Source organism: Embiotoca jacksoni, unplaced genomic scaffold (assembly GCF_022577435.1).
Source record: "Embiotoca jacksoni isolate LCO1_2020_lvr unplaced genomic scaffold, fEmbJac1.0.p SCAF_29, whole genome shotgun sequence".
Taxonomy (NCBI): domain Eukaryota; kingdom Metazoa; phylum Chordata; class Actinopteri; family Embiotocidae; genus Embiotoca; species Embiotoca jacksoni.
Genome location: NW_027185380.1, coordinates 5,913,787 through 5,929,827, shown reverse-complemented (window position 1 = coordinate 5,929,827; position 16,041 = coordinate 5,913,787). Strand labels below are relative to the sequence as shown.

The 16,041-nt window shown below is 41.4% G+C and overlaps 1 protein-coding gene and 1 pseudogene across 2 annotated transcripts in view; one reads left to right on the top strand and one right to left on the bottom strand.

The window, feature by feature from the left end:
- The window catches only part of nt5dc1 (5'-nucleotidase domain containing 1), a 112,971-nt gene that overhangs the window by 28,518 nt on the left and 68,412 nt on the right, over window positions 1-16,041 (bottom strand). For both annotated transcript variants that reach the window (XM_069161581.1, XM_069161580.1), the window contains exon 9: window positions 10,882-11,003. In XM_069161581.1, the coding sequence (XP_069017682.1) occupies window positions 10,882-11,003 (122 nt within the window). The remainder of the gene's footprint in view (window positions 1-10,881; window positions 11,004-16,041) is intronic.
- On the top strand, window positions 861-9,143 carry LOC138205503 (uncharacterized; annotated as a pseudogene).

Sequence of the window (16,041 nt, the reverse complement as noted above, 5' to 3'; positions counted from 1 at the left end):
ACACAGTCGACCCTGCCGGTTCCGTCCAGTGTCGAGCCACGGGCATCACCTGCACGAAGAGACCCTCCAGTGCGTTCCTCGGAGATCCGCTGTCGAGGTTTGGGGCGATCCTGTGTCGAGTCGCGGACGTCACACAGTCGATCCAGCCAATCAGCTCGCTGAGGAGAGATCTGGGGATTCCCCCAGCGGAGCATCGCCGTTCGGCTACGTCACCCGGCCACGTGTCAAGGGGAACCCCGGGGATTCCCTCGTGTGGCGAAGCGCAAATTGACACAGACTCTTGGCGTGCATTTCCTGTTTGTTCTCACTGCCCGGGGAATAAAGACCTGATTCCTAAGATATTTTGCCGTGTGTCTGCATTTGGGTTCGTTGATCCCCTCACCTCATAACACCATTTGCTAAAATCAAAAAAGTTCATTTTATTTCTCATTAATGTACACTCAGCACCCCATCTTGACAGAAAAAAACAGAAATGTAGAAATTTGTGCAAATTTATTAAAAAAGAAAAACTGAAATATCACATGGTCATAAGTATTCAGACCCTTTGCTGTGACACTCATATTTAACTCACATGCTGTCCATTTCTTCTGATCCTCCTTGAGATGGTTCTACTCCTTCATTGGAGTCCAGCTGTGTTTAATTAAACTGATTGGACTTGATTAGGAAAGGCACACAACTGTCTATATAAGACCTTACAGCTCACAGTGCATGTCAGAGCAAATGAGAATCATGAGGTCGAAGGAACTGTCCAAGGAGCTCAGAGACAGAATTGTGGCAAGGCACAGATCTGGCCAAGGTTACAAAATAATTTCTGCAGCACTCAAGGTTCCTAAGAGCACAGTGGCCTCCATCATCCGTAAATGGAAGAAGTTTGGAACCACCAGGACTCTTCTAAGAGTTGGCCACCCGGCCAAACTGAGCGATCGGGGGAGAAGGGCCTTAGTGAGAGAGGTGAAGAAGAACCCAAAGATCACTGTGGCTGAGCTCCAGAGATGCAGTAGGGAGATGGGAGAAAGTTCCACAAAGTCAACTATCACTGCAGCCCTCCACCAGTCGGGGCTTTATGGCAGAGTGGCCCGACGGAAGCCTCTCCTCAGTGCAAGACATATGAAAGCCCGCATAGAGTTTGCCAAAAAACACATGAAGGTCTCCCAGACTATGAGAAATAAGATTCTCTGGTCTGATGAGACCAAGATTGAACTTTTTGGCGTTAATTCTAAGCGGTATGTGTGGAGAAAACCAGGCACTGCTCATCACCTGCCCAATACAATCCCAACAGTGAAACATGGTGGTGGCAGCATCATGCTATCGGGGTGTTTTTCAGCTGCAGGGATAGGACGACTGGTTGCAATTGAAGGAAAGATGAATGCGGCCAAGTACAGAGATATCCTGGAAGAAAACCTCTTCCAGAGTGCTCTGGACCTCAGACTGGGCCGAAGGTTCACCTTCCAACAAGACAATGACCCTAAGCACACAGCTAAAATAACAAAGGAGTGGCTTCGGAACAACTCTGTGACCATTCTTGACTGGCCCAGCCAGAGCCCTGACCTAAACCCAATTGAGCATCTCTGGAGAGACCTGAAAATGGCTGTCCACCAACGTTCACCATCCAACCTGACGGAACTGGAGAGGATCTGCAAGGAAGAATGGCAGAGGATCCCCAAATCCAGGTGTGAAAAGCTTGTTGCATCATTCCCAAGAAGACTCATGGCTGTACTAGCTCAAAAGGGTGCTTCTACTCAATACTGAGCAAAGGGTCTGAATACTTATGACCATGTGATATTTCAGTTTTTCTTTTTTAATAAATTTGCACAAATTTCTACATTTCTGTTTTTTTCTGTAAAAATGGGGTGCTGAGTGTACATTAATGAGAAATAAAATGAACTTTTTTGATTTTAGCAAATGGCTGCAATGAAACAAAGAGTGAAAAATTTAAAGGGGTCTGAATACTTTCCGTACCCACTGTATATTCCAGCACAGCATATTATCTAAAGTTAATCTTTATTTTGGTTCTCCTATTTTCTCTCAGGTCAGTGCCCAGAGTAGAGGCCAGGACGCAGAGTTGCAGTCCTCTGCAGCTTCTTTAGAGCTGCCACTCCCACAAAATTTCCAAAACCCCATCGAGGTTGTGTCTGTTCCCCAATAACCTACATTTAAAAAGTACGGAAAATTCCACAAAAGATCTATCAATAAAAATGTTATGAAAATGTATCCTACCAATTTAATGTATCAAAAAAAATATGACAATTAAATGTGCACTATTGAATATCAGTTCTCTCTCATTTAAATCTCTGTTAGTAAATGATTTGATAACTGATCATCAAAATTATTTATGCTGTCTCAGAGACCTGCCTGCAGCAGGAAGAATATATTAATTAAGCAACTCTTTCCAATCATATTAATTATCATATTCCTTGAGATTTTGGTCGAGGAGGAGGAGTGGCACCAATCTTCCACTTAAGCTTATCGATTAACCCGAGAGATCAAAGTCTGACTCTTAGTCTCTCACACCCAAATTGGAAAACACAAAAAACGATTATATTTGTTGTTGTTTATCACCCACCTGGTCCTTATTCAGAGTTTCTAACTGAACTCTGACTTTTTATGTGATTTAGTGCTGAGTTCAGATAAAGTGATGATAGTGGGTGACTTTAACATTAATGTTGATGTAGACAATAACAGCCTCAGTTCTACTTTCAGCTCATTATTAGACTCTATTGGCTTTTCTCAATGTAAATAAACCCGCTCACTGTGGTAACCACACCCTCCATCTGGTTCTGACATACAGCATGAAAACTGAAAATGTTGTCATATTTCCCCAAAACCCTCTTTTAACAGACCTTTTTTTTTTTTAAATAACATTTGAATTTACAATAATGGACCACACAGCATGTGGGAATAAATTCCATTACAGTTGTTTATCGCCCACCTGGTCCTTATTCAGAGTTTCTAACTGAATTTTCTGACTTTTTATCAGATTTAGTGCTGAGTTCAGATAAAGTGATGATAGTGGGAGACGTTAACATTCATGTTGACATGGACAACGATAGCCTCAGTTCTACTTTTAGCTTATTATTAGAGTCTATAGGCTTTTCTCAATGTAAATAAACCCACTCACCGTGGTAACCACACCCTCGATCTGGTTATGTCGTATGGCATGGAAACTGAAAATTTAATTGTATTTCCTCAAAACCCTGTTTTGTCGGACCACTTCTTATTAACATTTGAAGTTACAATAATGAACTACACAGCATGTGGGAATAAATCCCACTACAGTAGATGTCTGTCAGATAATGCCGTGGCCAAGTTTAAGGAAGCAGTTACATGCCTATCCTCTTCGATGCCGTGTGTTAAAGCAGTGGAAGGCATCTATGTTGATCTTAGTCCCACACAAGTGGATCATCTGGTAGAAAACATTGCAGTATCTCTGTGCACAACTCTAGATAATGTTACCCCTCTGAAGAAGAGAGTAATGAATCAGAGGAAGTTGTCTCCATGGGACAACTCAGAATTACGCTCTGCTAGGCAGGCGACTAGAAAGCTGGAAAGGAAATGGCGTTCCACTAATTTAGAAGAATTTCACCTGGCCTGGAAGGATAGTCTAATATTATATAAGAAAGCTCTTTGTAAGGCCAGGACTTTATATTATTCATCATTAATAGAGGACAACAAGAACAAGCCCAGGTTTATTTTCAGCACTGTAGCCAGGCTGACAAAGAGTCACAGTTCTGTTGAGCCCTCTATTCCTTCAGCTCTCAGCAGTAATGACTTCATTAACTTCTTTACTAATAAAATTCTTACTATTAGGGAGAGAATTGGGCAGACCCTTCCTGCCACTGTCACTGATGTGATGTTAAGCACAGCAGCCCTGGAAGCAACTGTAGGACCATATGTAAACTTGGAAAATTTCTCTCCTGTTGAGCTCTCTGAGTTAACTAGAATTATTTCTTCATCTGGATCCTCTAGCTGTCTGTTAGATCCCATCCCAACTAAACTTTTTAAAGAAGTCTTCCCTTTAATTAATACTTCCATATTAGATCAGATCAACCTATCTATTGTAACCAGCTATGTACCGCAGGCTTTTAAAGTGGCTGTAATTAAACCTTTACTTAAAAAGCCGACTCTTGATCCAGCTGTTTTCGGAAACTACAGACCAATTTCCAGCCTGCTGTTTATTTCTAAAATTCTTTAAGAAGTTGTTACAAGTTAACTTTGTGATCATTTACAGAGGAATGGTCTGTTTGAAGATTTTCAGTCAGGCTTTAGAGTTCATCATAGCACAGAAACAGCTCTGGTGAAAGTTACTAACGACCTTTTATTAGCCTCAGATAATGGACTCGTCTCTGTACTTGTTCTTCTGGACCTCAGCGCTGCTTTTGATACGACTGATCATAACGATCTTATTACAGAGATTAGAAGACGTTACGAGGATTAAAGGAACTGCATTAGATTGGTTCAAATCCTACTTATCAGATAGATTCCAGTTTGTACATGTCAACAATGAGTCTTCCAGACAAACAAGAGTTAGTTATGGAGTTCCACAAGGCTCAGTGTTGGGCCCGATACTTTTTACTTCGTACATGCTTCCATTAGGAGATGTCATCAGGAAGCACTGCATAAACTTCCATTGTTATGCAGATGACAGTCAGCTATATCTTTCTATAAAACCAGATGAAACTAATCAGTTAGTAAAACTTGAAGCCTGTCTAAAAGACATAAAGGCCTGGATGACCAAAAACTTCCTGCTTCTAAATTCAGACAAAACGGAAGTTATTGTACTTGGTCCTAAACACCTCAGAAACTCTTTCTCTAATCACTTAGTTACTCTAGATGACTTTGTCTTGGCCTCCAGCACCACTGTGAGGAACCTTGGAGTCATATTTGATGAGGATTTGTCCTTTAGCCACCATATAAAGCAAATCTCCAGAACTGCCTTCATTCATCTACGTAATATTAATAAAATCAGGAAAATCCTTCCTCAGCGTGACGCAGAAAAACTCATTCATGCGTTTGTTACTTCTAGACTAGATTATTGTAATTCCTTGCTGTTAGGATGTCCAAATTACTCATTAAAAACCTTGCAGCTGATCCAAAATGCTACAGCAAGAGTACTGACGGGATTTAGCAAGAGAGATCATATTTCTCCAGTTTTAGCTTCTCTTCACTGGCTTCCTGTGAAATCAAGAATAGAATTTAAAATTCTCTTGATGACTTACAAAGCCCTACATGACCAGAATTTAAAATTCTCTTGATGACTTACAAAGCCCTACATGACCAGGCTCCATCATATCTTAGAGATCTTATAGAACCATATAATCCTAGCAGAGCACTTCGCTCTCAGTACGCTGGTCTGCTTGTGGTTCCTAGAGTTTACAGTAGAATGGGAGGCAGAGCCTTCAGTTTTCAGGCTCCTCTCCTGTGGAACCAGCTCCCAGTTTGTGTTCGAGGGGCAGAAACTCTCTCTAGCTTTAAGATTAGACTCAAAACGTTCCTTTTTGATGACGCCTATAGTTAGGGCTGGCTCAGGTAGACCTGAACCAACCCTTAGTTATGCTGTTATAGGCCGAGGCTGCTGGGAGACCTTGTTACATGCTGAGCTTCTTTTCTTTCCTCCTACTCTTTAACTGACTCATACCTCACCATCCTTTTCTCTCCCATATTTTTTGCTTTTTGTCTGTTGTCTCCATTCAGTTCCCTCGCTCGCATAGTTTCTCTTCTTTCTTTTGCCGATGTCCCGCCATGGAGCTGCATGTCTCTGCCCTGCGCTTGTCGTCTCCACCAACAGTTCTTCTCTTCTATCTCTATGCTGTCCTTTTCTCTCTATGCTCTCCTCTCACCCCAACCGGTCGAGGCAGATGGCCGCCCACCCCTGAGCTAGGTTCTGTAGGAGGTTTCTTCCTGTGAAGAGGGAGTTTTTCCTTCCCTCTGTTGGAGGTTTTTCTCCCTTAAAGAGGAGTTTTTTTTTTTTTCCCCTCCTAGCTTATGTGGGAATTGTTGAATTGTTGGGTTTCTCTGTATAATATTGTAACGTCTTGCTGTAAGGACTTTAATGTGTTAAGTACCATGAAATAACCTATGTTGTGATTTGGCGCTATATAAATAAAATTGAATTGAATTGAATAGATGTCTGTCTGATCATGCTGTGTCCAAGCGATCACGTGTTTATCTTCTTCAATGCCATGTGCCAAAGCAGTGGAAGGAAGCTACTCCCACACAAGTGGAACATCTTGTAGACAACACTGCAGCCTCTCTTGATGATGTCGCCCCTCTGAAGAAGAGAGTCATGAACCAGAGGAGGCATCTCCTTGGTACAACTCACAAGTCCGCTCTGTTAAGCAGGCAACGCAAAAACTGGAAAGGAAGTGGCATTCCACTAATTTAGAAGAATTTCACCTGGCCTGGAAGGTTAGTCTAATACTACAGTGGTGTGAAAAAGTGTTGGCCCCCTTCCTGATTTCCAATTTTTTTGCATGTCGGTCACTTAAATGTTTCAGATCATCAAACAAATTTAAATATTAGTCAAAGATAACACAAGTAAACACAAAATGCAGTTTTTAAATGAAGGTTTTTTTTATTATTAAGGGAGAAAAACAATCCAAACCCACATGGCCCTGTGTGAAAAAGTGTTTGCCCCCTCCTGTTAAAACATAACTTAACTGTGGTTTATCACACCTGAGTTCAATTTCTCTAGCCACACCCAGGCCTGATTACTGCCACACCTGTTCTCAATCAAGAAATCACTTAAAGAGGACCTGCCTGACAAAGTGAAGTAGACCAAAAGATCCTCAAAAGCTGGACATCATGCAGAGATCCAAAGAAATTCAGGAACAAATGAGAAAGAAAGTAATTGAGATCTATCAGTCTGGAAAAGGTTATAAAGCCATTTCTAAAGCTTTGGGACTCCAGTGAACCACAGTGAGAGCCATTATCCACAAATGGAGAAAACATGGAACAGTGGTGAACCTTCCCAGGAGTGGCCGGCCAACCAAAATTACCCCAAGAGCGCAGCGACGACTCATCCAAGAGGTCACAAAAGACCCCACAACAACATCCAAAGAACTGCAGGCCTCACTTGCCTTAGTTAAGGTCAGTGTTCATGACTCCACCAGAAGAAAGAGACTGGGCAAAAATGGCCTGCATGGCAGAGTTCCAAGACGAAAACCACTGCTGAGCAAAAAGAACATTAAGGCTCGTCTCATTTTTGCCAGAACACATCTTGATGATCCCCAAGACTTTTGGGAAAATACTCTGTGGACTGACGAGACAAAAGTTGAACTTTTTGGAAGGTGTGTGTCCCATTGCATCTGGCGTAAAAGTAACACCGCATTTCAGTAAAAGAACATTATACCAACAGTAAAATATGGTGGTGGTAGTGTGATGGTCTGGGGTTGTTTTGCTGCTTCAGGACCTGGAAGACTTGCTGTGATAAATGGAACCATGAATTCTGCTGTACCAAAAAATCCTGAAGGAGAATGTCCGGCCATCTGTTCGTGACCTCAAGCTGAAGCCAACTTGGGTTCTGCAGCAGGACAATGATCCAAAACACACCAGCAAGTCCACCTCTGAATGGCTGAAGAAAAACAAAATTAAGACTTTGGAGTGACCTAGTCAAAGTCCTGACCTGAATCCTATTGAGATGCTGCGGCATGACCTTAAAAAGCCGGTTCGTGCTGGAAAACCCTCCAATGTGGCTGAATTACAACAACTCTGCAAAGATGAGTGGGCCAAAATTCCTCCACAGCGCTGTAAAAGACTCATTGGAAGTTATCACAAATGCTTGATTGCAGTTGTTGCTGCTAAGGGTGGCCCAACCAGTTATTAGGTTTAGGGGGCAAACACTTTTTCACACAGGGCCATGTGGGTTTGGATTGTTTTTCTCCCTTAATAATAAAAACCTTCATTTAAAAACTGCATTTTGTGTTTACTTGTGTTATCTTTGACTAATATTTAAATTTGTTTGATGATCTGAAACATTTAAGTGTGACAAACATGCAAAAAAATAAGAAATCAGGAAGGGGGCAAACACTTTTTCACACCATTGTATATTTGGTGTATATATATATATATATATATTCAGGTCCTTTGATGTCTGCAGTGAAATGCTACATATATGTAGCATATATATATGTGTAGCATTTCACTAATTCATTAATAGAGGAATACAAGAACAACCCCAGGTTTCTTTTCAGCACTGTAGCCAGGCTGACAAAGAGCCACAGCTCTGTTGAGCTGTCTATTCCTTCAGCTCTCAGCAGTAACGACTTCATCAACTTCTTCACTAATAAAATTGTTTCCATTAGGGAAAGAACTGGGCAGACTCTTCCTGCCACTGTCACTGATGTGATGCTAAGTACAGCAGCCGTGGAAGCGACCGTGGGACCAGATTTGTACCTTAAACATTTATCTCCTGTTGAGCTCTCTGAGCTAACTGCAATTGTTTCTTCATCTGGATCATCTATCTATCTCTTGGATCCCATCCCAACAAAACTCCTCAAGAAAGTCCTCCCTTTAATTCATACTTCCATATTAGATCATATCAACCTATCTCTTTTAACCGGCTATGTACCCCAGGCTTTTAAAGGAGCTGTAATTAAACCTTTACTTAAAAAGCCGACTCTTGATCCGGCTGTTTTCGGAAACTACAGACCAATTTCCAGCCTGCCGTTTATTTCTAAAATTCTTTAAGAAGTTGTTACAAGTTAACTTTGTGATCATTTACAGAGGAATGGTCTGTTTGAAGATTTTCAGTCAGGCTTTAGAGTTCATCATAGCACAGAAACAGCACTGGTAAAAGTTAATAACATCCTTTTAATAGCCTAAGATAATGGACTTGTCTCTGTACTTGTTCTTCTGGACCTCAGTGCTGCTTTTGATACAATTGAGCACACGATTTTATTACAGAGATTGGAAGATGTTACGAGGATCAAAGGAACTGCATCAGACTGGTTTAAATCTTACTTTTCAGATACATTTCAGTTTGTTCATGTCAACAATGACTCTTCCAGACAAACAAGAGTCAGTTATGGAGTTCCACAAGGCTCACAAGCCCTATACTTTTTACTTTGTACATGCTTCCATTACGTGATATCATCAGGAAGCACTGCATAAACTTCCATTGTTATGCATATGACATGCAGCTATAGTCATATCTGGATTATTGTAATTCCTTGTTGTTAGGATGTCCAAATTATTCATTAAAAACCCTGCCCCACCAACATTTCATGTTTTGGATCTCAATGCTTTCCTTTTCAGTCTCTGCGCTCCTCTCACCCCAACCGGTCGAGGCAGATGTTCTTCACCTCTGAGCGTGGTTCTGTTGGAGGTTTTTCTCCTTTAAAGAGGAGTTTTTTCCCTCCTAGCTTTTGTGGGAATTGTTGAATTGTTGGGTTTCTTTCTGTATAATGCTGTAAAGTTCTGCTGGAAGGACTTTAATGTGTTAAGTGCCATAAAATAACCTGTGTTGTAATTTGGCGCTGTATAAATAAAAATGAATTGAAAATTGATTTGAATGAATTCGTTAATTCGTCGGATGTGAAGAAAGAGGAGTCCATCCCAGTGTAAAGCACCACTTTTTGAGAATTTACTGACTAACTCTCTGAAGAGACAGCCGGGGAAAAGAAAAAAAGGTGTCATGACTTCAAAAAAGCCGATGGATGCTTGTGGTGGCGGGGCGTGGTTTGGCTCAGCTGCAGGAGGGACTGATTGGGGGAGTGGTTCAGGGAAAGGTGCCTGGAAGGGGCTTAATTAGCCCCAACTGAAATCAATGACTGATTGTCATTGTAGTCAGTCGGGAGGGAGGGAGGGAGGGAGGAAGGAAGGAAGGAAGGAAGGAAGGAAGGAAGGAAGGAAGGAAGGAAGGAAGGAAGGAAGGAAGGAAGGAAGGAAGGAAGGAAGGAAGGAAGGAAAGAAAGAAAGAAAGAAAGAAAGAAAGAAAGAAAGAAAGAAAGAAAGAAAGCGGGCGGGCGGGCGGGCAGGCTGGCTGGCTGGCTGGCTGCGGACAGGTTGCGTGGCCTGTGTTCGAATGCATGGTAGGAGAGCACCAGAGTTAAAAGTGATCGTTTGTCTGGAATAAACAAATTGGAACATCGTACTTTGGTGAACTGTTGTGCGTTTAGCCGACAGAACCCAGAGTGACAGCAAAGATGTATGTCACAATGCTCTAAAAGACTTTAGTTTGTGCAGAAACAAAACCATGTAGATGGAGGAACTTTTGTAAAGTGCTCATTTGATGCTGACTGATCTGAGTTTGGTTGGTCTTACTGTATAAGGAATTACAGCAGCCTATAGGTATAATAATAAATCCGGTACATAAAATAAAAATCATTACTGAGAAAGCCATTTTATACGAACACATTTTTCTGACATTGGTGAATGACCCGCTTTATCCTGAACAGGGTCACAGGGGGGCTGGAGCCTATCCCAACTCACTTTGGGCGAAGGCAGGGTACACCTTGGACAGGTCGCCAGTCTATCACAGGGCCAACACGTAGAGACAGAAGGAAACCATTCACACCTCAGGGCAATTTGTAGAACCACCAATTAACATGAGGTGCATGTTTTTGGATGGTGGGAGGAAGCCGGAGTACCCGGGGAGAGCCCACGCAGGCACAGGGAGAACATGCAAACTCCGCACAGAAAGGCCCAGGCCTTGATTCAAACCCAGAAGCTTTTTGCTGTGAGATGACAATGCTTGGTGCAGTGGTTACTGCACTACTGTGCCGCCCTTTCATCAATATGCCTTAGCACAATTTTTATGAACCTCTCTTGTTTTTCAGCCTTTGCCAAAAACTGAAGTTGAGTCAAGCTCAAAGCCAGCTACAGATGCCCTTCAGCCATAGGTCTGGCTGCCTACTGCTGTAATGTACATGGTAGAAGACGTACCTTGGGCTCTGGTTTTCCGGTCATGGTCGCGAGCAGCTTGCAGAGGTGGGGCCAGTTGCCCTGGGAGTACCAGCCAGGTTTGTCTAGTGACGGCAGCCCCTCGCTCTCCTCCACGTCATTAACTGAAGGAGCAAAAACAGAATCAGACAACAAGGTTGAAACAGTTTGAACAAACAGACCAGCTGCCACAGGAGCTGACGCACCCTTGCATCTATCCAGCTTTAAACCTCACCCACAAACCCTCAAGAAAACAGGGTGGCAAAGGAAGAGTGTCAATTGATGTTATTACCGATATTACCGCTAAAGCTCACAACTGATTCCCAACTTTGGGATCAGCCTTGGAGAGGATCAAAGGTAATTATTTGGGGTTGTCAGAAAATTATATTTTCTTTAGACTTTTCTCTCGTTGTTGCTGTTTCTTTTGGATTACTAAAGAATATAAATTTAAAAAAAATTAAAAAATTAAAAATGTTGAAGAAACTGGCAGCTACTTCACAACAGTTATTTGTCACTCATTACTTTAACTTTCAATTTAAACAATGTGATCACAAACAGTTGAATGACCAGAAACTTTACATTTAGAATCATCGTAGTACAACAATATACATGTGCTGTTCTTTACTGCTGTGATTTTCCTCCCTTGTGTTGTTATTCCTCATAATGACCAAACTATGACCGAAAATATGTTGATGACCCTATTTCCACAATAAAAATAAGACAAAATCAAAATAAATACATGATAAAAGGTAACTACTGAAATGAAAATATTTTTACAAAATGTACATTACATTTTTCCTCACAGAATTAAAACTAAATGATTACATGAAGACAGCGGTGTACACTAATTACTTTCTTGTCTTAAAAAGTTTAAATCATGAAAATAATCATGCTGTCATGGCATTTTTGGTCACTTGGTGGCAGCAGTTCAAGCTGTAAACACAAAACTGGCCACAAGCATAAAGTAGAGTATGTAATTAAAGTAGTCGTGTAAACATACATACAACTCCAATATTCACTTTCTTTTATCTGTGCAAATAGAATAGGGCCTAAATAACTAAGTACAATTTAATGCCAAGTCTCACTGAAAACCTTGCACACATCTATGGAATTGTAAACTGTATATTGCTAATGCTAAAATAGTATCGTGCACTTTCCAGAATTATCTATCTTTTTCTGCCAGGGATGTTATATAATGTTAGCAAGGCAAAAATAAACTACAGATTGATGGAATGGAATGTTTCAAGACTAACTGGGATAAACCACACAAACATGCAGAACTGGAAGGCAACATTGAAAAGATAAGCTACTGCAACTGACACATCTAATGTTAATGTTGGATTCATCATTCTTCATTCATGTTTATAGGCTAGCTGGGTAACACAAATTCAGCACGATAAGTATTTGAGTTGGCAGAGAGAATAACTGAAATATATGATTGTTTCTTGAGCTGTTCTAAGAACACTAAACAAACATGACAGTAGATACGTCAAACCCCGTTGCATGTTGGGATGATGGTGACATTTTGTGAGGGAAGAGCTAGCTCTTACCACACAATGATACACAATTGATGTTTAATAAAATGTTAAATAAGGTAAAGCCGATGGAGAGGGGAAGTGATTGTGAAAGGTGAGACAAAGAAAAGGAACCTTACTGGAAGAAATTTAAATGCAATTTAATGCAAAGATATTCAGACAAACTAAGTATGAATTGGCAGACCAGTGACTGGAATATAAACTCTGATGCACTACCTCCACCCACATACCTGAACATCAAAAATAATACCAGGACATACGTTTGTGTTTGTTTTAAAGGTTACAGTCGTAGCATATCATGAACCCTTTTTCACTGGGTAGTACATGATCTGCAAATTCACAAGTCGACAAACTGCGAGAGCATAGTTGTGCTCGCAGAATTAAGGTGCCACTCTCCATTTTGCCATAACTACTAAACCAAAAATATAAAACTTTCATAAACTTTCAGCTCGGTGATTATTTTGGTCCTGAGCAGTGGGTTTAATCAGTTGTACTATTAAGGGGCACTTGGTGTGCACAGTCCACTCCTTGATGAAATACAAACCTGTGACCGCAAACACTACATGAGAAGTTAGTCAAAAGATTATGAGAATCCTCCTGTTGCACGCAGCGGTCAGCTTTAACCTATGTAATAAGTATTTCAAGTTTTGCGGCTTGATCAACATCGGGCACCTGACGACTTCATGAACCTGAAACTTAAGCAGCAATTTTTTCGTTGGAATTTGTGGAAACAGATAGGAGTCACAGGGAGCCAAATCCAGTGAGTAGGAGCGGTGAGAAGAGACGGTTGTTTGTCGTGGGTGTGAAACCTGGGGGAACCCAAGTCATGTGGCTCATCGCGCCACAATTGAGGTCTGTGTGCGACGAATTGTTTTCCCTCAGATGACTCGCAACATTACAGCTGAACTCAGCATTGACAGCGTGACCCTGGGAGAGGAATTCACAGGACACAAACCTGCAAATGTCAAATAAAAAAAACAAACACCTTGTTGCGCTTTGCGGCTTATTTTGACTTTGATAGTAACGCTCAGCCCCATTGGAAAATTTGAGTGCACCTCCAAATACCTCACTTGGCTCACTGTTCTTTTATTACCATAGGAAGCATTTAATGGGTTTCACAAAATTTGACTCAAGCTTCAGGTCCTTGGTGAAATTGCAGATGCTGATGTTTAGTCAAGCAGAACACTCTCTCACAAAGGTCATAGCTTCCCTTCTGTTCAGCGCACTTCATGGCTTGGTTCGCACGTATCAGGAGGATTTTTTATATAATTACAATGGTGGCGATGGCACCATTGTACCGGCTCTCCTTTATGAAACCTCTGTCCCCAAGTGCTCTACAGTGACTGTTTGCTGTATTTATTTTGAGTACGTACATGTGTATCACAGTCATCACTGGTACCTGTGAATGTGGATTGTGATACTAATTGTCATAGTATTTCTAGGATGGCCTGTGTTTTATCATTATTGAACATTACTGCCATCTAGTTTTAAGCTGAATAGCAATAGGTAAAATTTCCTCTCCAAAGTTGCTGCTAACAAACACACACATATATATATATATATATATATATATATATATATATGTGTGTGTGTGTGTGTGTGTGTGTTGTAGAGAAAAATAAAAGCTCAGCAAAACCGTAGTGCAGGCGTCTTTAATCACAATAAAGACTGGAAAATGTAAATGTTGCATTCTTCCTTTGTCTGCTTCTAAAAATGAATAGACTGCCTTCTTTAAAGCAGGTAACAGTTGACTTGCCATGTAAGACCAGCAGCAGCAAGCAGTAGCAGGATAAAACAACTCGAGCCAACAAAACCGTGGTGTTCTGCGGAGTACATTCCCACTTAAGTTCAAACAGCGGTTAAATATGCTTTAAATATTGTGACAGGAGAGAGTGAAAGAACAGGGCGCATGCAAACACACGCGCAGTAACAGCTGTGAGGACGGTGGACTTCGAGAGGGACAGGAATGAGTGGAATGTGGTCTGCAGCAAAGAGAAGTGCATGAAATAAAAAGCAAGCTTGAAGCTGCCTTGTGGCACTGAAAAGAAAGCATTGTGATGATGATGATGATGTGAAAAAAACGGATTTATGTAATGCCTTTCCCTGAAATGTTATTGATTACAAGTTACAAGTCTTTTGGATTTTTCAGTGTTTTCTCTTGCTCCCATTAGATGAATGATGTGACACTTTCTACGTGCATGTACTCTCCTAACACTTGTCAAAAGGCCAAGCTGAGACAATGTATAGTACAGCCACTGACTTGTGCGATGGTTCTGTGGATAGGTCTGCATAAACGCGACCTCAGAATTTCAAAACTCCACCCGTTATTCATCAAACCTGAATGTCTTTGGGCTGTTGAACGGAACTTCAGTAAAAGATGTAAACTCCAAACAGAAAGATCCCAGATAATAATAAAATTTACAGAACAGTAGAAGTTCTCTTTAAATTAGTCATTTATGAGTCTATAATACATTCCTTATAAATCACGACATTTAGCTGAGCATGCATTACAATCAGCACTAATGTATTAAACTTCATCCATTAAATTCTTCTCGATAAAACTTTATAGGCTAATAATTACTGTGAATTGTAACAAGTTATGTTTTCCCGCAAAAAAAAAAAGAAGAGAGAGAGGATGCCAGAGGAGCAGTAGATGCTGATGCTTTTTCTGTCAATGTGGCATAACTGAGGAAAGGCGAGGGAGAGAATATTTCAGTGAGTGGATCATGCCGTCTTCACACATAATGCATTTCCAGTGTTGTTACTGGCAGCGAGACAATCCAGATGAGGGGAACATTCCAGCTGGCTGCCCTTTCCACCAGCTCACACTTTTGCTGTGTTTGGACTATGTAGTGGACAAGATCTATTTTGAATTGGCCACTTGTGAACAACATTCTATACACTGAAATACACTCTCTATTGGATGAGGGGAAGAATCCAAACGCAGCACTTCTAAACCAGCATCCCGGATCAGATATCTGGGCTAACGAGAGAGGACAGACGGCCTGGGAAGGTAACAGGAGTTCTATGGACTGGTGATGATAAGGATCTGAGTCTGTAAAACCTGGGCAGCAAATACTAATCACTAACACTACTAACATTAAATATAAATCATAAAAAAAGTGGTGATTACAGCTTAACTCAAATCAAATACAAGGGATATTGCAAATGCCTAAGAATCACTGCTTTACGAAAGGGTCTATTCACGCAAATTACAATGTGTTATGTGGTGGGGTGTTTTTCCAGGACCCAAATGCAAGCTCACAGACTCAAGGTTTTCAAGTTCCAAAAATACAGTCTTTATTGTCCAGCGAAAAAACAAACAAAAAACTACAAACCAAAATGTGGCACCGAGCGTGTCCACTTTACGTCCAGTCGGGAGGGCAACTCAACCGACAGCTCCAGGGGGATACGGGTAACAGGGCAGCCGGCAGACCAGCGGAAGGGACGGCGTCAACAATCTTCCAAGCCGGGAGGGCAACTCCACCGACTGATGATTTTGACGGGGATATCCGCAGGAGACACAGAGGCTGGAGGAACGGGAACAGGTACAGGACTGACGGAGAGCTGACGGAGAGCTGACGGGGAGCAGACGGAAGACGGACGGAGAGCTGACAGAGGACGGACG